This window comes from Urocampus carinirostris, chromosome 1 (assembly GCF_059441175.1).
Source record: "Urocampus carinirostris isolate Australia breed hairy pipefish chromosome 1, RoL_Ucar_1.0, whole genome shotgun sequence".
NCBI lineage: Eukaryota > Metazoa > Chordata > Actinopteri > Syngnathiformes > Syngnathidae > Urocampus > Urocampus carinirostris.
The window spans coordinates 24584345-24606367 of NC_142349.1; the positions used below are offsets into that span (position 1 = coordinate 24584345).

The 22023-nt window shown below is 39.4% G+C and overlaps 1 protein-coding gene across 3 annotated transcripts in view; it reads left to right on the forward strand.

The window, feature by feature from the left end:
- arhgap23a (Rho GTPase activating protein 23a) overlaps window positions 1-22023 on the forward strand; it is a 94331-nt gene that overhangs the window by 14624 nt on the left and 57684 nt on the right. The window contains exon 1 of one of the 3 annotated variants that reach the window (XM_088331492.1): window positions 4972-5246. The exons of the other annotated variants lie outside the window; for them this stretch is intronic. Within the exon in view, the coding sequence (XP_088187618.1) occupies window positions 5190-5246 (57 nt within the window). The 5' untranslated portion in view covers window positions 4972-5189. Of the gene's footprint in view, window positions 1-4971; window positions 5247-22023 lie in introns of those variants that run through there. 3 annotated transcript variants of the gene reach the window in all.

Consider the following 22023-nt stretch of genomic DNA (forward strand, 5'->3'; position numbering starts at 1 on the left):
GATAATCTTAACTATACTCATTAAATTGTTGTTAATGTATGTATCATTTGAATTTCACATCAAACAGTCTTCTATGATGTATGGATTGGGGCTCACTGATAACAACTATCGGTATCATTGCCAATACCAGTTTTATCAGGGAATTTGTACATGCGACCATAGCAGATGACCGTATCAGCTACCCTGTAATTCTTGTTTTAAAATCGGGACCTAGAAATATTGTGAATGTTGTATCATGATAAATTGATTAAATAATGAGTTGAGACTTATCGGTATTTTTGAAAAGATATTTGTTTTTTCCTGAGGCTTCAAGTTCCCAACACGATACAGTACTAATATTTGCTATCCTATTGATGACTACTCTAGATGTCAGAACCATAACAGGAGGAGGACCAAGATGCGTAATGTTTCTCACACAAGTTTTATTCTACGGGAATGGGGCAGTCATGCACGTTAAGACAAACGCCAGTGATTCGGCGATCGCTGGGCGGAAGAAGTAAGGCAGAAGTCTGGCGTGGTACAACAGGAAGCCCGAGGCCGACGAGATCGATACCAGTTACACAAGCAGATACCAGACAGATGGGGATGATACCGGACAGGACGGGACAGACAGGATCGATATCAGATACACGAGCATAAAGTCAAGTCAAGTCAAGTCAAATTTATTTATATAGCCCTTAATCACAAAAATGTCTCAAAGGACTGCACAGGATTACAATGACACAATTACCTTATCTTAAACCAACATGCGGGCAAGGAACAACTCAAAACCTCAGTGCGAGGAAAAAGAGAAACCTTGAGAAGGGACCTCACAAGTGGTATCCCCCTTTCAGGATGACCAGGGTATATACTGGACCGACGGGGTCGATACCGGACAGGACAGACAGGATTGATATCAGATACAGGAGACTGGAGATAGATATCAGACAGGATGAGACAGACGGGATCGATACCAGACACTAGAGACTGAAGTTCGATATTAAACAGGACAAGATAGACGGGAACGATACCCGATACTGGAGATTGTTTTAAGGTATCTTACAGGACAAGACAGACGGGATCGATACCAAACACTAGAGACTGGAGTCAGATATCAAACTGGGCGAGATAGACCGGATTGATACCGGGAAGGCTACACAAGCAGGATACCGGACAGAGTCAAAACACACGTCTTGCGGGTGCAGAGGTTCGTTGACGGACTAACAAAGGGTGAGTGAGAGCACTGAGCTTAAATAGGAGGGAAACCAATCAGTCAACGAGCCGTAGCTGGCGCCAAACGGGCGGGGCTAATTGGAGGCAATGGGCAACCGTGACACAAGAGTTGAATAACTATTTTTTCTTGTTTAAAAAAGTGAGAAATTGAACAACCCTACTATATTGGGTTAAACACCAAAATCCAACTTAATTTATCCTCCTAAAGCGAGGCTATTTCGCAGGGTTATGTCGAGTGGAAATTATATCACACTTGCTCGATGTTAATCAGAACGTTTTTTCTTAGACAAAGGGGGCAAATACCACGTATTACAGTAATCCCTTGCTGCTTCAAAGATTCCTATGAATTATTGTGTGCTGCATTCTGATTGGCTAATCAGTGCCCAAGATGTACATTTTTTTATGAAAAAAATAAAGGTACACGGTTGCAGTATACAGTAGTTTTGTTAAACGAATGCTTGGGTCTGTAGAGAGGGTTTGTTCTTTGTTTTTAACGTATGAGAAAATAATGAATTGTATAAAAAAAATTAAAACAAGATTTCTAACGTACTGATTTTTTGGGAGGATCATAATCCACGCGATAAACGAGGGTTCACTGTATTGTAGAAAATATCTGATTTGACTTGTTTATTTTGAATATAGAGGGTAATTTTAAAACTTTATTTCAAGTTGGGATATTATATTTAAATCCATTTATATTCTAAATGAGGGTGGCACAGCGGAGGAGTGGTTAGTGCATCTGCAGCACAGTTCTTATGTCATGGGATCGAACTACCAGCCTTCTTGTGCAAGATTTGCATGTTCTTCCCATGCTTGCGTGGGTTTCCTCGAAGAACTCCGGTTACCTCCCAGATTCCCAAAACATGCATGTCAGGTTAATTGGCCGATCCAAGTTGTCCCTAGGTGTGAATAAGCAAATGAGTTGTTTGTCTCTGTGTGCCCTGCAACTGGCTGGCAACCAGTTGGGGGTGTCCCTTGCCCACAGCCCGAAGATAGCTGGGATGGGCTCCAGCACCCCTGCGACCCTACTGAGGATAAGCTGTGCAGATAATGGATAGATGGATATTCTAAATGCAATGTAATGTTTATTGTCTATCATTTCTTGTAAGTCAAATCATGTTTATTTGTGTAGCCCTTAATCACAAAGAGTCTCAAAGGGCTGCACAGACCTCAGATTATTGCATACTACAGACTATTATGACACCATCCCCTGATCTAAAACATACATGAGGGCAAATAATACACAGATATTGTCAACATAAAATATAGGTTATTCTTATGCTATAGAATAAAAGTGTGTTTTAAGCTTAGATTGAAACATTTCCACTGAGGTTGCAGATCGAATCTCAGGGGGAAGAGCATTCCACAGCACCGGGGCCCGAATGGAGAACGCTATAGAACCTGCGGATCTTTGGGATTCACTAGTTCTTGTATTTGACTTTACTACCATGGCCGTCCAACCTTCCTCCTCCATACAGTATCTCCTTCACGTAATATTAGGGTTCTACTTGATTGTTTTACTGCGTGAGTATTTGCCAGCAGAGGGAAGCGTGTGGTGGAGCATCTAAATGCTCAGATGCTGTTCAGGGACACCGGATGAGCGCGGGATTACTTACTGGCCCCCTCTCAGCAAGGGTAGAGGGCGACCACCTTCTGGAGGGGATCTGACGCATAGTATGTGTCTCATCGCATTGAAGTTATGGTTTGAAAATCAAATTGCATTTCAAGCTTTAGGCTATGTGTCAGCAAATGACCTGCATCAACTGAATTGTGTAAAAGTTTTGCTTTTCATGTTGTGCCTTGTTGATGCAACATTTGTTCTGAAGGACAGAATCGCTACTATAACTAAACTGCATTCAATCCTAAAAGCTTTTTGCTTTTGCACTCTTATTTTGGAGTCAGTTTGGATTAGTGTCTGAAATGGTCTCAATAGGATAAGGTGGTTACACTGGCCTCCTCGGCATGTTCCTTCAAATGTGTAAATCTCATTCTAAAACACCACGAATAACGGAATATGACAGAGTCATACAGGATGTAGCTTGGTTAAATGCCATTTTATCATTTGACACCTTCAAAATTGTAGTGTTTCCGTAGGGCAATGGTTAGCACATCCGCCTAACACGTGAAAGGTCCAAGTTTGAGACCAGGTGGAAACATATGTTGTCCTGGAGAGGGATGGGCGTCACTAGGATGTACTTGCCCAAGACACACCACAGGAAATGGTGCCCCTACGACCTTAGTGGTTTAGGGATCCTACGAGGAAGTTAATGTGACACCAGCTACACATGTTGAATATTACCAATATGTACTGTGTATAGTATTTTCTATACATTCCTCTCCACGGTTTATAGCAAACTAATTTTAGCTCAAACTAATTTTAGCTCAAGGGCACATGGTAGGAAAAAAACACAGGGTCCAGGGTAGTAAATTAATGGCATAAAAAATACGCATTAGCTGGAGGACTTTTGGGTCTTTTTGTAAGTTTGTAATTAAATTATAATTCTTATGATGTAAGATTTGATTAAAAAACGATTATTGAGGTTTTTTTCCCTCAAAATTTTGTTTCCTTCTCTAAGATTGAATCTATTGTAGTGATGAACTTTGCAAAACAATTAAATTAATTTCCATGACAGTTTATTTACTCCCAGGGGGGGAACTCATGCAGACTGAAAAGTGACAAAAATACACTAATTGAAATGATTGATTCAATGATTTAAATGGCTTTCTGGTTTATTTTTATTTAATTTTTTATGAAAATGTTTACCTGCTTATGGGAACTTTGCTGTTGGATTTCTTGTACATTATAGAAAGGAGAAAAAGCTTATTTAAACTCCTGCAAAGACACCCAGATGCTACAGTATTTTTTGATTTTGTAATTATCATATTGCCTTAAACAGGGCGTCTGTAACTTTTATTTTAAGTTAAATAACATTGTGATGGATTTCCTCAATGTTCTCTGGTTGATGATTACGGTAGTAGTCTACTACAGTGCGTGATTTGCAAGAGGTGCCTGGCTTGGGCGACATGCAGTGGTTATTGGACACATTTAACCCCTATGTGGTGTTGGGTTCTCCAGTGATCCGTTTAAGGTTTTAAAATGTAATGACTGATGCTTCTCAGTGGCCATAAAATCACATTGCAATGACAATATATGGTTATTGATACATATAACATTTGTCAGCATATAATATTGACTATATTGAGCGATACTTTTTGGTGGTTAGGACTGAGTAAGACCCCAGGTCAAAATGGACCCACTAACCAGAGGTGCCAATTGCTTACAAAGTATAAGGTTTAAAAGTGCGAGTCATTGTTTGACAAAATGCAGCCGTTTTTCTCTTGTGCTTCTCACAGTATTGTCTCTCGGGCCACATAAAATTATGCGGTAGGCCACATTTGGCCCGTAGGCCATGAGTTAGACAATGGTGCTGTAGCGGGTGAGGGTTGAGGTGTTGAATTATTTATAAACGTTTGACACGGATTACCACCTGCTGGCATGAAGAGTTGGATAAAAAAAAATATTCTTGCTATTAGGAATATTAGTTTTGTATTACCTTGATTCAGTGGAGTTTTAATACACTAACACTTACAGTACTGTATACTGTACTGTATTAGTTCAGAACGATTTTTCGGGAAATGACGCTTTACTTTGAAAGGCAGATAACGTGATTTCCGGCCGCCTTTTCCATTGCCGCTGGCTTGATGGATTTGTCGAACAACCGAAGGAGGGGAAGAAAAAAGTCGTGAAGAAGAAGGAGGGGCGGGTGGCAGGGCATGGAATGGAGGGGGCTGCTTGCCCTGTTATACGCACAGTAGGACTTGTCCCGGGGAAGTAGTAGTAGAAGTGACGGTGGTGGAGTTGGGGGGTGGACACGAAGGAAGCAGGATAACAAGCCGACATTCTTCAAGTTATCAGGAAGACCCCCGTGGACATCGAGCCTCTCTCGTGGCCGCGGTCCGTAACCCTTCGCCGCCCAATGAATGGAGTTGCCTTCTGCCTTGTTGGAATACCTCCCTACTCCTCCGAGCTGCATGTAAGTGAACGCCACGCCGCCTTGTGTTGTTGTGCATTGAGGGGGACTGTGTGGAGGTGGCGGTGGGAGTGTGCCGAACAGGCTTTATAAGCCGATTACCTAAACACGTAGCCGTAACTATTGTGTGTTGGGGATTTTTGGACCAAGTATTTTGGGCGCCAAATAGCACGAAGTCCGACGACATTTGAACGCAGCGTCGGTCGGAGGAACCCAGGGGATCTGAGCGACTCTTTTGTCCGAAGCTGGATGCTGATGGTCGGGAAGGGCGGACTGGGCTCGGCTCAGTTTGGCTGCCTGTCCGTCCGAACGGGACGTCCCAAATCGGGATACGGTGAAGCGAGGCGACGAGAGCCTCGCTACATTACGTTTGGGACGATTTGTTGACGCGATGACAAATAAGAAGTTCCAGAATAAATGACCACCCCGAATGTTAGAGGGCTGTGATGACGTCACATCAAATGACAAGATGGGAAAAGTGTGAGCGATGCACTCAACAACATAAGATCGCCTTGTTGGCTTCGCTGCCCCTGGAATGACAACAAAACAAATTTTATAACTAAAACGGAACACCCGAGTTCTTTAAGTCGTTTTGTGACTCTGGCCCGCGGGAGGTCCACATTTGGTCCATCCCCCTGAACAATACCAAAGAACATCTTGACCCATACAAGTTGTAACCTTCATGGATAACTTAAAGTCCTGGTATGTGTTTGTTGGTTGTAACGAATTTCAAACCCGAGTCGTTGGAGTGAGAGTTTCAAACTCTTACCCCTGGACGACCAGTGATACTAACGACATGTGAAAAGGCATTGTGTCCTATCTCATCATTACATTATATTTAGTCATGGTGCCAGAAACAAATGTCAATTTCGTTGTGCATTTCAAAATAAAAATAAAATAAAAAATACATTTGCCACTTGCGACGCCTAGAATAGAGGGTAGCACGGCAGCTGAGTGGTTAGCGTGTCCGCAGCACAGTTCCGAAGTCGTGGGTTCGAATACAGCTACCAGCTTTCCTGTGCATAGTTCGTATGTTCTCCTTGTGCTTGCGTGGGTTAGCACTCCGATTTCCTCCTACATTCCAAAAACATGAATGTTAGGTTAATTGGCCGGTCCAAATTGTTCTAAGTGTAAATGAGTGAGTCGTCTGTCTCTGTGTGCCCTGCGACTGGCTGGCAACCAGTTCAGGGGTCCTCTGCCCACTGCCTGAGGACAGCTGAGATGGGCTCCAACACTCCCGCAACCCTACTGAAGATAAGCAGTGCAGATAACGGATGGATGAAATGCCTAAAATATAATTTATTGTCATTGCAACATGTGAGGGTGGCACAGCGGCTGAGTGGTTAGCATGTCAGACACAAAGTTCAGCGGTCCCAGGTCCAAAACCAGCTACAGCCTCCCTGTACGGAGTTGGCATGTTTTCCCCGTGCCTGTGTTGATTTCCGCCCACACAAAATATGTGTGGCAGGTTGATGACAGGTCTAAATTGTCACTTGGTAAGAGTGATTAAGAATCTTGCACATAATTTTGGACGGTAGAACCATTTTTGTTCTCATTTCAAATGTTATTTTTTATACTTGTCCTTGAGGGGGCGGGGCACTACATAAAACCCGGCCCCTCATCAGAATAGGGAAAACTTATGTGACCTTCACAGGAAACCATTTGGAGACCCCTGCTTTACAGCATCTAATTTAAACCACCTTTCTCTTCCGTTAAGTAATTACTTCAGAAGGAAAATGTTTTCCATCCAATCTACGTGTCTTCTGCTCATTTCCCCCAAGGCTATTTAATGTTCTCTTTTGTGGGTTTCTCACATTTTAGAAAAAAAGCCCACACTAGTTATACAGTTGTGGTGATGGTTGTTCGCCCGCCCCATCACAACACACTGTTGCTATGGTGATTTTCGTCTCCGATGTCGCCAGAGTGACTGCACATAAACATACTATTTTCATTGGTCCCATACATTTTGCTCTACTGTTGCAACATTACTGTCAACATTCAGGACGGTTTGACCAATTTTTACTCTGATCCACTTCATGGACCGTCTTGTACACTTAAGTGACAGTTTCATTCTATTCGGGGGATGTTAGTACACTGGAGGGACACTGATTCATTTGTTAAATATTTTATTTCCCGTAGGATACCATTCTGGCAATCTGGTTTATTTTAGGAAGATTATGGGTCCGTTTTGTTGTCCAAATTCTGTAACTTTATCGTCTGATTGAACAATTGTCTTCTTATTCAGAGTAATGTCATTCTAGTTTACTTTGAAGCTCGAAACATATACACTCCCAACAACAACTCCAGACAAAAATTAATACAGAGACCAGAAATATAGCGGTTCTTTGCCTTGCTTTTCACACAAAACATGGTGAAGTTTGACTTTGAATATTGCTTATTATGTTCTTTTTTTTTTACAACTTTACCTGTTAATGTTACAAGTGTTATGACACTCTCACAGAGGCATACACACCTGTTGTCTTGTGCAGGGATGTAAATGTATTGTTATGGAGGGAAATGGACAGAGGTGCAAAAGCGCGAAAACGTTTTTACACTTGTCAGTCGTGTAAAAACACACACATCTTTACACATACCATTCATCATTATTAAAAATATGTGACTTAGCCTTATTGTGACCAAGATGTTTTGTTTCAATTTCATTGAAATTGCACTAATTACTCTGTTGAATTTCCCTAACAATTTATTTTTTTAGTTACATTCTTTTTCCAATATGTCGGTTGACTGAAACCGTAATTGGTAAAGTTAAACATGTCCTTGAATTTTGGCAATCATGAACCAAATGTGATTGAAAGTGGGCATCGGTCAATAATTTGTACTGCTGAACAATTGTTTACTGAAGGACAACAGTCGCTTGACGTAAAGTATAATAGTAATTCCTGATTTGGACATCCGTCAATGTTTTAATCATTGGTAAGCAAATTGGCCAGATTTTCAACCTTTCATATCAAAATATTGAGTTACTTTTTGAATAGGGCATCTTGCCACCTTTATGACGGAGTCCTAACGACAAACATACCTACTGAATTTCATGTTGCTTGGTGAAACTCTCCTGAGATAGAGGTTCTGTATTGAGATGCCCATAAATGCACTTTCTGGTTTCCCATCGTCTGTGCTTCTCTGCAGCATCAGCGCAGCCACGCCCTGCCAGCCAACGCCTGGATGCAAAAAGCATCTATTGATCCAACTTGCCTGGGACTGTTTGGATGGCTGCTTCAATAAAAGAACCAACTCCACAAGTCACTAAAACACAAAATATTGTATTGAATTGATGGGTATTATTTGTGGACATTGAGCATGTACACAGTCAGTATGTTTGCAGCTCTTTTATTGTCCTTGGTCTGCGGTGTTTGCGAGAGGTTGTCCTTGACACCAGCTGGCGTTGCGGTCGTATCAAAAGACATCATTCGTCATCAACCTTGTTGACTCGTAACGGGTGACTATTATTACTGCTGCACGGCTCCGCAAAGCTACCAACGACGGCGGATCGATTCATTAGAAAACAAGACTCTTTACGCTTTTTTTAAGTCTTGTAAAAGTAATGTGACTAAATAAATGCACCTTACCTCACTCCTTCCCAATGCCAACGTGCTTGAAAGATGATGTGATATGATACATTCTGCAAAACAGGACAGGTTTGGTCTTGTAGGGGAGCTTGGACTTGGCGGTTGATACTGTGTAAGTGTGTTAAATTGCATGTGTTCTAGATGAAGGTTCTTCTGATCCAAACTGTAAAAACTGTGTTAAAGGGTTACATTTGAGTTCAGGACTTCTTCAAAAGGAGCAAATATTGTCTTCCCATAACTGCATGGTTTTCTACTTGCACTCTGAATTTCCAGGAACATGTATGGTAGATTAATTGACTTCCAATATTGTCCTAATTGCGAGTGTGAATGTTTGGTTGTCGATGTGGGTCTTGCAATTGGCTGATGACCAGTTCAGAGTGTAAAAGAGGCTTAAGAAGTCCTGGAACCCTGGTGAGGATTGTCAGTTCAGAAATGTATCTACTTTGAGACTGTTTGAGACTATATATGAGGGAGAGAGAGAGTTATAAAATCAAAATAACAAAAACTAAAATCAATTACTATGTATCTAGCCATTAATCAATACATCAATGAATAAATCTACGTGGGTTAACTAAGTGTTTTCTTCGTTCTAAACTAATGTTCTTTTTAGGGGTAATGAGGAGGGACCATGCGACTGAGGTGACCACAATTCTGTGCTTTTATTCAGGTTGCATTGAGATTTCACTCAACAATGGGCTCTTAAGCATGTGTTGGTAATCTCATGATTATGCATGTATTACAATCATTTCAGAGACAACATACAGTGACAAGCGCGATTATGATATTATTAAGTCACAATGGCCCTGAATTTACCCTGATTTCTTTTATTCATTCAGTAGCTGGAATTGAACCTGGGACCTCTAAACTAGGAGGCTAACGTGCTCACCATTCTGCCACCATGGTGCGTGATCTAAAATGATATTTTTCAGAATTTGTAATTTAGTTTTATCTATAAGAAATGTTCATCGTACTTAAGTTATTTTTGAAGATTCAGGTTTTTCTACTGTGTGTGAAATAGTAAAATCCAAGTCAGTTTTTAAATATTGATCGAAATGTTTTTTTATTTTGAAAATTACGACTTCTTGTTTTTGATTTGAGTGACCCATATGGTGACAGCTGTTGGCAACTGATTCATAAATGTTTTTCATTTTTAAGAAACCAAACATTTAGTGAAGATATCTGTGCAGTAAATGCCATTGTTTATTGTCTACTACTGCTCCACATTCCATACGTCCATGATTCCTAAAGGCAACAACTGTTAATTTGGCTTTGCCCTGAAAATAACTCTTGTTTGGATCCGCCCTGAATCGCCAAACCCCTAATGGTCTGACACAGTCACAGCCAATGTTAACGTAAGACCCTGTTTTGGCCATTAGACGACTACAGTATCTACTTTGAAATGATCATTTTCCTCTCTTGAAAGTATTTGGGTTCACCATGATCAGACTGGTTTACTTCGAGGCTTTTGAGTTCTGTTATGGTCATTTTGACATTCCATCTTCACTTCGTCTTCACCTCAGCTTCTTCGTTACATTGTGCTGAATGAGTGTGAAAACCCCTCAAGGCTTTTTAGGAACACCACATTCTAAACTGGAATGCCAGCAGAGGAGGGTGAGGAGGAAGAGAGAATGAGGAGAATCTTAGTGACTCATGGCAAGAATACGATGCCCACAAATGCCAATAAAACATATTGGGAAGTTCCGGGAGACAAGCAGACAGGATAACACAATACAATTTCTACTGTTGTTGTTGTAGGATTTTGCAGACTTTTGTCAGAGTCATACGATGGAGATCAAACGGAAGCTGAAAAAGGCCACAGAGAAGCGAGCGCAAACAGCCCCAAGACAATAGTGTCTTTGTTTATGTTCTCAAAATGCTTGTGTTTTATTGTTTGTGCCCTGGTCCATATTGGTCATCTTTACGGTAGCTTGCATATTCATTTTAAAGTAAAATCTCCTTTTTTATTACCTTATTTGTTAAAGAAAATAATCTAGTTTCTTGTTGCAAAAATCTGACATACCTTTGATGGATAAATTATCGCAAAGTCTAGGATTTTTTAAACTACTTGTGCTTTTTCATTAATCTATTCCGGTCTAATACAGTATTTTTTTTCACCAAGCCACTATGGAGGTAAGAAATTGGTGGGGCATAGGCAAGTGTTGTCTGCTTAGAGCTTAATATCAGTGTCTTCAGATGATTTTTGTCAGCTTTGTCTCATTGAAATGGGGTCAAAATTTCTGGGCATTTTTAAAAGATATTTTGTTAGCTAGCCAACTTGCCCAATAAATGACAGATGCGGATACAATTGAAAAGGGGAACTAATATTTTCAGTTTTGCCTTTTTCATAGATGATCACCCTGACATTTTGGACATACATACAATGTTAATAGAGTGAGTGCCGAAACCAAAAATGATTTGTCACTATGTTTTAAGAGTTGATTTTATCTACGGCATTAAAATGGTCACATTTTGGATGAGGATAAATGCACTATATGGGTCTTTTTCAAAACACACCTTGTCATTATTATGCATAACGCTGCTGATTATTAAGCAATAATAATCAGCAGCGTAATCCTAAAACTCCCATTTTCCTGATTTTTCAAAAGTATTTTATTAGATGGTTATTTTGGAGTGCCACTTCTAATGCAATTGTAAACTACATTGTAATAATTGAAAATAAAGACAGTTCTACTCAATTGTAACACATTTCCATAGTAAACTAACAATAGAGGATACAGTGTGAGCATGGCAAACTGTTGACTCGTTTCGTCCTAAACCTTTTGGGAATTTTCCCAAAAAGAAATACACACTTAAATTCAACTAGTGAGTCCTCAAAGTCGATTAGAATGTTTGGTTTGGTGTACTTGAACATTTTACATGTTGACCAGATATTACTGTAAATCAAGATCATCATGGCTTTTCAACAGAGCGTGTGTTTTTAAATCATTATTCCAAAGTCGATTCCTCTTGAAAACCATATTAGAGGGAACTACTCTCACAAGGATTTAGGAATTTTGTTTACTGCAAATACACCCTCAGATGGATTTAATGCTCCACCTCGCTGATTTTCTCCATTTTACCTTCTGCTTTGATCTCCCTTTTGTCTGCCTTCTTTGGTCTTCTTTCTTCTGTTAGAGTTTTGTCTTTTCTGTGTGCACATTCCAGCTTTTTACTTTAGATTAATCTGCTTGTAACAGTTAAACTTTGCCGATGAAGCTGGCGCCATTCCACTGTGCACTTTAAAATGTTCATGTCTTTAAAATTCTCAATGAAAACCGTCCCCTTGCAGTCGCCACACAGTGTGTGTGGGATGAGTCATCTTAAGAGGGATGAAGAGCCAATCATGGCCGTTACCCTGGACGAGACGGTTCATGTCTGTGGGGGGCTGTATTTATTCCATTGCTAATTTATTGTTGATTGAGAGCAAAGAGGTACATGATCACAACATCTATTGCTTTACACTAGTTAAGGTCATTGATTCTTGAAATACCCGCTATAGTGTTACTCCAATCCCGGATGACACGGTGTGGTTTATGTGATCGAAAATTAACTAGGTTCTTCTGCTCTTCAATAGAAAAACCTTAAGTGAAAAAATAAATACTTATGTATATTTAAGTCCAACCATACTGCCTTTTGATCAGGGGTCAGGGACCTACGGCCCGCCAGCCGTGTATGGCTTTTTTCACGAGTACATATGGCTCGGAGAAAAAAAATTGACGACAATACTTTACTCTGCGGAAATCCAAAGTCATACGGTTCCACATCGGTTTTAGTACATGTGAAGCAGCAGTATCACTATATGGGTCTTTTTCATAGTATCACTGAAGAACATCATGGTTCAGGCCAGTGTATATAGGGCACATACTTAACTACAGCCAACAATCAGGGTGTCTGACCAACATATCCCATTTTGGCAGTATGTCGCTAAGAAAGTCTTTAAACAGAAGCTCCTTAAAGTATGTATGTTCGCTGTTGAGATACTTTGTGATGAAAACCCACGGACAACACCCAAAATGCCCGCAGACCACTCTGAGCAATTTGATTGGGTGAGTGGTAGGTAGGCAAATCTGAATGGTTAAAAAGGTCTGATGACTCAATTGTCACACTGCCAAGTCACTATTCAATATCGCTTCAGGGTCTCAAAACAACTACCGGATAAAATTTCAATTAGACCGTATTTATCGACCTCCAGACTACAGTTGTAATCACGTTATCTTATCTCAATCATCTCAGGAAGTTTGTCTGCTTATGTTGAAATGTTCAAAGGACCTACTTTTTGTCTATCTGGTCACGAGTGGTGACATTTGGGATGGGAATAAGGAGCCCTTTTAGAGCCAAAGGATTTTGTAGTTTTGAGTACTAAATATACTAGTCGAGAACTCCCTAAATGGGTTCCATGAACCTCTTCCGGATGGCTTTGGACCCTGATGCATGGCAGGAATGTAGAAACCAGATGATCTCAAATGGAAACTCCAGGCGGCTGTGTCGCTCGCTCTAATAAACACTGGGGCTCCATCCTTGTAGGCCACGCCCCCGTACTTGTCCGGCCCAGTGACGTCACTGACAAACACCAAACTTATAATCTCACTAGTGTAATTACCCAGAGGCAGAGATGAGCTAATTTTGTACATGTGGGCCCCTGGCTCTGGGAGTGTGGCCGGCCTTTGCCCAGATGCAGACAGGAGGAGGGTGCAGAATGAGAAGAAAAAGGACGAACAGAGGGAGGGAAAAGGGCTCTTATTGCAGTTCAGACGTGACTGCTCTGATTGCTCCCAGTGGTTGTGGTCGGCACATGAGAGATGATGTTAGATACGGAGGAAAAGTGTCAGGGGGCACCTATTATTTTCAAATGCCGTCATTCCCACGAGGAAGTAAGATGCTTAGAAGACACTGTCTTTCACTCAATCATTTGACAATGTCCTTGATAAATTCTTTTGCGATGGTTGCTTATTGTGCAGTACTACACTCGGTGTTGTAAATCATTGTCTATAGCCAGAATTCAACTCACTAGTAAAGCCGGTATTTACTTGTTTTTTGGTTTTAAACTCGAGTAGGATGTTCTTAGGCAGTCAGAAAACAGTAGCGGCCGTTTTGTAGTCATGAAAATCTCTCAACTTCAGAAAGGGTACCTTGCTTGAATTATATAGATCTGATGAGAAAACGTTTTGAGGTGGGTACTTATTATATTGCAGAGTAAATTTGTTTGAGGTGGTGCGTTTGAATTAAAATCTGTAGTTTGCACAGGAAGGAGTACTGCATTTCTTTGTGTGTAACACGCATTAGATTTCATCTCAGTATCAGACTATTTTTATTCACGGTACCAGAGACAAATGTTAGAGAATGGAAGAAGAAAGCACAAGTACAACTCTTTGGTGTATCTGATAATTGAAAAACAGGAAATAAATGCATAGTAAATGTTGTGTTGGTATTGTGCTTTAGTTATCAATAAATTATTTGAACCGTGGCTACATGTATTCAAACACTTTTGTCACTTTCAATGCTTAGTTTGAGCTGAAAAATATTTAAACAATGTGTATACCGATTCTTAATAAAATTATGGGTCCGCGTTATATGCAATTTAATACGGTCTCTCCTCCACACCCATTTCCCATTTTTAAGCCCTTACCCATTTTCATGCCTGATTTTGAGAATGCTGTCAGGCTTCAGATAACAACCAATTACATTTGCCTTCTGAAGCAGAGACATGATTGGTCATTAGCTGAAACCTGAGCGTTTTTTACATGATCTTCACTCAGCAGCATTCTCAAAAGGGCTCTCCAATTGATGGATATAAAACAGGAGATTTCCTTTGAGCTCATAATCTACACACACCAATAGCCATGTTTGGATGAGAAGAGGCTTGTACAATATATCACTGTCAGAAAACCCTTTGGATTGATCCCTCACTATAAAGAGACAGTGTGTAAAATGTAGTGCTTCACATTGGCAAACATTTGTTTTGATATAGTAAAAAAGAACATAAATTTGATTAGTAGGCAAATACCACAAACTATCATAGCAATATTAATTTTATAAAAAAATAATCGGTTGAGAAAGTTGTATTTCTTTTACATCGTGGAATCCCTACCTAGAAGTCGCCGCCATGTTTGTCTGGCATCTTGCCTCTACAGTGAGCTCTTGGCACTGGTTTTTGTTCGCATAGGAAAATTCACTGCCATCTAGTGGTCAAATATTACACACTGGGGCTTTAAACACAAAGAGGCTTGAACACTGTGTTTTGGGTACCAAATCGTATGTGTCTGCCGTTGGAATCTCTTCTCCAGTTTCCTTGTGTGGAGTTTTTCGGTTTCAAAAGTCTTTGTTTGAGTTTTTACACGAACTGACAGGTAAACAAGCTCCAGTCTCAAATGGTAGAAAATCACTCAGGGAATGGCGAGTTGAAGCCGTGAGGATGGCTTAAGCTCACAGGATAAATTAGTGATACCGCAAATTTGCCGTTAAATTATTCATCAAAAAGAGATCCTGGCTCTTGCGTGTCATGGCGATGCCTGATTCTGCTCAGGAAAAATCGGTCAGGAATTCGTCGTAAATGCTAAAAGGCGCATGACGCATACAATAACTAATTGGAGCGTGACGGCAAGGGAATGTGTGTCACAACTGCTGTTTCTCGACAACTTCTGACCTCGTTATACAGATGAGGAGCCCCAACTTTTCTCTCATCTTACCAGATGTCGTTTGCATCTGGCAAACACTTATTGCCTTTAAATAATGCATAAATGGGAATCTAGGCTACTTAAACTTATTTACTTTCAAACTAGCAACACATGACAGTGTAAGCATAAATTCATTTTCCTGATTAATATTTTCGCAGGGTATTGATACATTGTATTGGAATGGTGCTATCTGATGTGTCCATACCATTGTAGTTATTGTCTTCGCAAAGTTTTGGTGGGTCCAATTTGCCTTCTGATGGTGTTACGCACCGCTCCGTTTGTCACATGGGCTAAGTAGCTGATGCTTAGAAGTTTCCTGTAGCATCGGAACTCCATGGCTTGGATTTTCATTTCCAACTTTACTTGGAAAGTCCATGTCTTGCAAATGTAGAGAAAGATGAAAGTAACCAGCGCTCTCGTGAGTCTGATCTTTGACGATTATGTACCTGTCCGTTCTCCTCGTGCCTGCTTAGATATTCTCCGATACCTCTGGATTTCTCCCACATTTTAAAAACATGTCAGGTTAATTGGCCGGTTTGAATCTTCCCTCGATTTGAATGAGCAAGTGAGTTGTCTCTGTGTGCCCTGCGACCGGCTGGCAACCAGTTCAGGGTTTCCCCTACCCTCTCAAAGATAGCGGGGATGGGTTCCAGTACCGCAGCGACCCTACTGAGGATAAGTGGCGCAGAAAAATGGATAGATGGATGTTCTCGTCTCTCCAGATGGGTTTAAGTCTGGCAAGTGAAGCTGTGGTTTGAGCTATCCTGGCCATAATTTCTGGCTTGGACCCATCTTCTGATATGATATACAATGCCCGTCTTCTGATACCATATGCGCCAAGACATTTCAATTTGGTAAAGGGTTGTTGATGGTTATTTTTGTGGTTATACTTTGGATTGAGTATTGATCCTTTTTCAAACAATCTATTGTTTTAGAAATAATGAAAAAAATAAAAATTTTCCCATTCCTTCCGTGGAAGACATTTTGCCTCATAGTGCTTCTGTGGCCTGGTCCTTGTGAATTTCTGTCATTTTTGTCCCTTGCGTTCATTTAGTTGAGCTATTGCAGAATGGCTTCGGCTAAGGATGAGCAAAACATAATGAATAGCAGTAAACTACTATTATAGTAATAATGGGAAACTTTGCTCCTTCGCATGTTGCGTTGATCCTGGCTATTTTTTCTTGGGCCATTTACATGATAGCTAAGCGTTTAAACGTGGAATTATGGTGAAGATAAATTTCTAAGTGTGTGTCAGTATAGGCCAGAGGTGGACATTCTGTTCTTTGAGGGCTGCATGTCCTGTATGTTTTTGGAGATTGCCCACCTCTGGTATAGATGTTTTTCCTCAATTTTCTCTACATTTTGAATCAGGTGGTGTGCTAAAAAATAATATTTCCCATTTCTGTGCCATAGACTTGTTGTCCACTTTTCTTCTCTGATTGAGGGAGGGATCAGTTTGTATCGGAAAAAGTATGACAAATGCCTGAATGTAAAAAAAAATATTGGTTTCCAGAAATCCACATTCAAATTCTGGATTCTTCACAGAACGAAAGTCAGAAAACAAATGATAACAATATTCCTAAGGTAAATAATAACCAAATTACACTATGTGGGTTCTTCGCAGAAATCAATCAGAAGTCAATTGAACCAACTTTCTGTTGTGCTGTGCACAGTCTTCAGGTTCAAGATCATCTTATTTGTCAGAGCACTGGACCAATAGAAGTATAGATGATTTGTGATAAGGCTGTAGATTTTATCTTTAGTCACCATACCGGAGATGAATGTTAATTCAGTTGTTAGTTTCATGTGTTATAATGACATTCATTTTTGGTACCATGACTAAAGAAAGTGTGATAATGGGATAAAATCTAATGCCTCTTCATATGTCATCTATATCACCAAGGCAAAAGTTTGGCGCTCACACTGCCGTGTCCCAGGGTTCGAATCCAAAAACCAACACTCGCACCCAGTCTTAGCGTTTTTTATTTTTAGGTGGGGAAAAAAAGGCGTAATAAGGCTCACTGGTATTGTTCATGGGGTCGGACCAAATATAGAGGCGGGAGTATAATGTATGTCACCCTAAATACAACTTTAAGGACCTAAAATTCACCTAAAATTTTTTTTTTAAGTTGAAATTTAAGGTAAGCTGAGCAGAGCATATGTGTCAGTACCTGTGCCTCTTGGTTTCTTATTCTAATATGTACAGTAGCACATTTTGGAACGAAATTTGCATGGCCAAGCAAATGAAGGACCTTTTAAAGTGTTTTGCGGTGGGTTTTACCTCCAGCAGTGGTCAGTAGAGAAGAGGTTGAGCTAATTGTTTTCGCCTGATTCTCACATGAACTGGGAGCACGAGGTTGTTCTGCAAAAACACGCGCACCTAAGAAATGCATGCACGATGCTTGTCATGCGTGGTCAGGTGGGACTCTTCAATCCAAACAGTGGGAAGAGTGCATGTTTACTATTTGATGTTGCCTTTAAGTTGAAGCTATTGCATATCAGCAGCCTTTCCTCAGCTGTGAGACCCCTTCACTCACACCCTCTCTGACTGCCCCTGCTTTGATGAGCAACACTTTAGAGGTCATTTCCATTAGCCGTGTGGTTATGGCACTGTCCATAGGTGAGCACCCACAGGCCAAGAAGTCACAACGATCCAGTGGTGGCTTCCCTCTAGTGGACGGCTGCTGTTAGCAGCACATTGCATATGCGCCAGGACCACTGAGTTCTGTGTGTGTGGTGCGGTAGGTTTGGTGGGCTAGTGTAGGATGGATTTAGTTGAGAGCTTGAGATTAAATTTAAAATTAACCTGCTTTAAACAGCTGCATCCCTTTAGCAAGCGAGCCCCTTGCCTTGTTGGTTCACGGACGGATTATCATTAAAGTCTGTCTAGACGGAGAAACGGACACCTACTGTATTTCTGCCGCATTTTTAATTTGTTCCTGTTGTTGTATGGACCGTTTTAACAGCATATCACCACAGAGTATGTGATTGAATCTACCAGAACTCTCATCGATGTCCTGAAGCATTTTGAAACGTTTTTGTTTCTTTATTAGATTGAATAAGTGTAGTATTTTTAAGGCAAATTCAACTTTAACCATAATAATCTTGAACTTTAAGTTAATATTGAAAAATACTTTTAATGTAGGGATGCGCTATGCTAATGTCACGATTTTTGACTAAACCCACAGGTTATTTGTGTTTAATAGATGTTATTTTTGCATTAATCTGGATGTTTCAAAAAATGTGATGTCTTTTTGTAATTAATAATTATTACCATTATAATATATAATTATTCCCCTGTACTAACACACAATTCCTATATAAAAAAAAAATAAAATCGTAATCTGCTGGAGACTGTTACCCAAGATATGCTCAAGCGTGTTTGGCAGGAGCTGGATTACCAAATTGATGTATGCCGTGTCTCAGGCAGTGTGCGTATTGAACATTTGGTAAATCGTTCACTTAATCCACATGCTTTGGAATTTCTCATTCAGATTTGGAAGAATAAATCTTATGATTTTCAACATTAATACCGTAAAATTCAGAGTATAGAGCGCACCTGATGATAAGTCGCAATCTGTACATATTTAAATGAATAAAACTATTTGTACATACATAACCCGCACCTGACTATAAGCTGCATGCGCCCACATTAAAACATGAGATATTTACAAAGAAAGACGGTACACAAAAAGAGTTTTAATGATATAAAGTACCTTAACACCTTAACGTTCCGACGACTCACCGGACGGGCTGCCGGTCTTTTGATAAACAAATACGTGTCTGTACGATGTCACCAGTCACTGAAATATGTCATGACACATATCATTGGATAGCTTAGACTTTTGGGATTTGAGATTTGATGACCATTTTAAAATATACTCATCAGAGAAACATCACAGCCAGTTTGAAACAACATTCCAGAAAACTATAAGGCCGGCGTACCTCACCATTATGTCCCCTGGCCGTCTTCAACTTTTTTGAATGTCTGTGAAAATGGCATCATTACATTAAGGACAATCCATAGAATCCAAACACATTTAATATTTATTACAAAACACGCAATAATGCCAGCAGATGAAAAGAAATCTGTCTCAAACGTTTCTGCTTCATTGTACATTGTTTCTTGTGATCCATTTGTTTTTCCACGTTATGACAAAGAAAACAGACTCGTAGAATGATTTCCTATATGGTAGTTAGCGCTCCCTTTTCGATTGACACCTTTTCCATGACAAAGGTTTGTTTATGCTCGTTTTTTTTCATGCACAAAGCACAAAGTTACATTAAACTTGCGTATTCATCGACTCACTTAGTTAGTTCTGATTCTGAATCTGTTGGTTCAGTGGAGGTGATGTGCGTATTAACCCTACCATTAAATCAATCTGTTCAAGTACCACGTGCTGCGGTCACCATAGCGCCACACACTGTCTCTTTGGAGGTTTTGCAGCACAGGAATGCAGCTTCCATCTATCCAAGCCAAATTTTAAAGCAATGCAGCTTTTATGACATAGCTTAATTACACCCAGTAGTAGCTTAGTATATTTATAGTCAACTCTGAGAATGTGTGCGTGTGTGTCAGAAATTGGTGCGCACAAAGTGAGACAGCATATTTTAGATTTTCATTGCCCACTTTTTGTAGTCTTCCTGTAGATCAGAAAAAAAGCCTGTGAAAAACTGCTGTTGGAGACGGCAGAATAAAATTTTTATCATCCAAAACAAATAACACTGACATGAGAGCAGTGATGGATTTGTGTAGTTTTTATATCCACGGAATTGTTATATTAAGTATATTTCTAGTGTTTTCTACTGCGGATAATGCTAAACCTTTCTCCCCAGACATCATATTTTCATGCCAATATGTAGTGTTTTGTGAAAAACAGTGTTGTTTTCTTTAAAAATAAAACAGAGGCTTTCTCCCGGCACTATATGTACATTTTGCACTACTACTAATTTTCGGTATAACTTCTGCATAGCATCGGGAAATCAAACATTTTTCCACTAGGGCAAATTGTGCAGTTTTTATTGTAAAATGAACAGAAATACTGTTAAACTCTAGACCATTTTCAATTATACGTTTACAAGTTGGGATGAATTACTGGGTCGGAAAGGGGATTTTTTTTTTAGCTATCTGATGTAATCAGTAAACATTTTTTATATGAATTGTACTTGAAGTTCTGTGAGCCAAACAATGCCCCCCAAAAACCCGTAAAGAATTACACTACTAAAAAAAACAACACTATTCTGCATGCTCTGTTAAGGTACATGTGACATACAGAAAGTGCATGGGATACAAACCAAGCTTGCTTGCCTCAATCTGGATGCCTGACAGTTTGCTGTGAAGTTTGTCGGTAGAATGTGGGAGGTGGCAAAGATGAGTACTTGTTGGAGTGGGGAAGTTCATTTCTCATTGAAGTAGGTTAGGACTTTATGGTAACTGGCAAAATAGATATCAACAATCAAAAGTACAGGCATCTTGCTTTTCGTTCAAATTGTCTTTGTAAACCTTTTTTTTACTTGGTATGATTTTTTTTATCTGTTGTTTCTTAGGGGAGGGAAGCCCTTTTATAACTAACAATGTATACATTAATTTGTGAAAATACAATACAGGTTTGGAGTTGTTTTGGGGATAGAATGAAATCTAGAGCTCAATTTAGTGAAAAGTTTGAAGGAGGGCATCATTCATATTGAGTGTTAAAAAGCATTGAGTTTTTGATGGCAAAATGAGTAGAAAATATCAACGTTTACTCAGCAAAGCACCAGTCATTGGAGGTTATTTTGAAAAGGAGTATTAATGCCAAGCTGGTTACACTTTCTCTCATTGGCAAAATATGTTGCTTATTTTAAGAATTTTTCTTATCCCAAGATATTTTACCTTTTTTCTCAACTTAAAAAAATCATTTCTTAAAAAAGGCATATCAACTAGTTTCAGTGTCATGTTTAATATATATGTATATATATGTATATATATGTATATGTGTATATATATATATATGTATATGTATATATATGTATATGTGTATATATATATATATGTGTATATATATGTATATGTGTATATATATGTATATATATATATGTTTGTATATGTATATATATATATATATGTATATATATGTATATATATATGTATATATATGTATATATATATGTATATATATGTAAATATATATATGTATATATATGTATATGTATATATATATATATATATATATATATATATATATATATATGTATGTATATAGTGGAAAATAATCATTGGACAAAATCTGTAAATGTTTGTGTTACTTTATCATGACATTTTCTATTTTTGAGGATGCAAAAAGTACCATCGTTAACACAAAATCTCGTTTTGTAGGCAAACTTGTTTAGCTTCGACAAACACAGCCTTTTTGTGGAACCCTTTTGGGATTCCTTCTCATTGAACCAAGTACGGGGTTACGTTCTTGTAAACCTTTGACTGCTATCTTGGTCATCTGCCTTATTGTATCTTTGATGTAGTCACTTAGCCACTTGTACACCCAC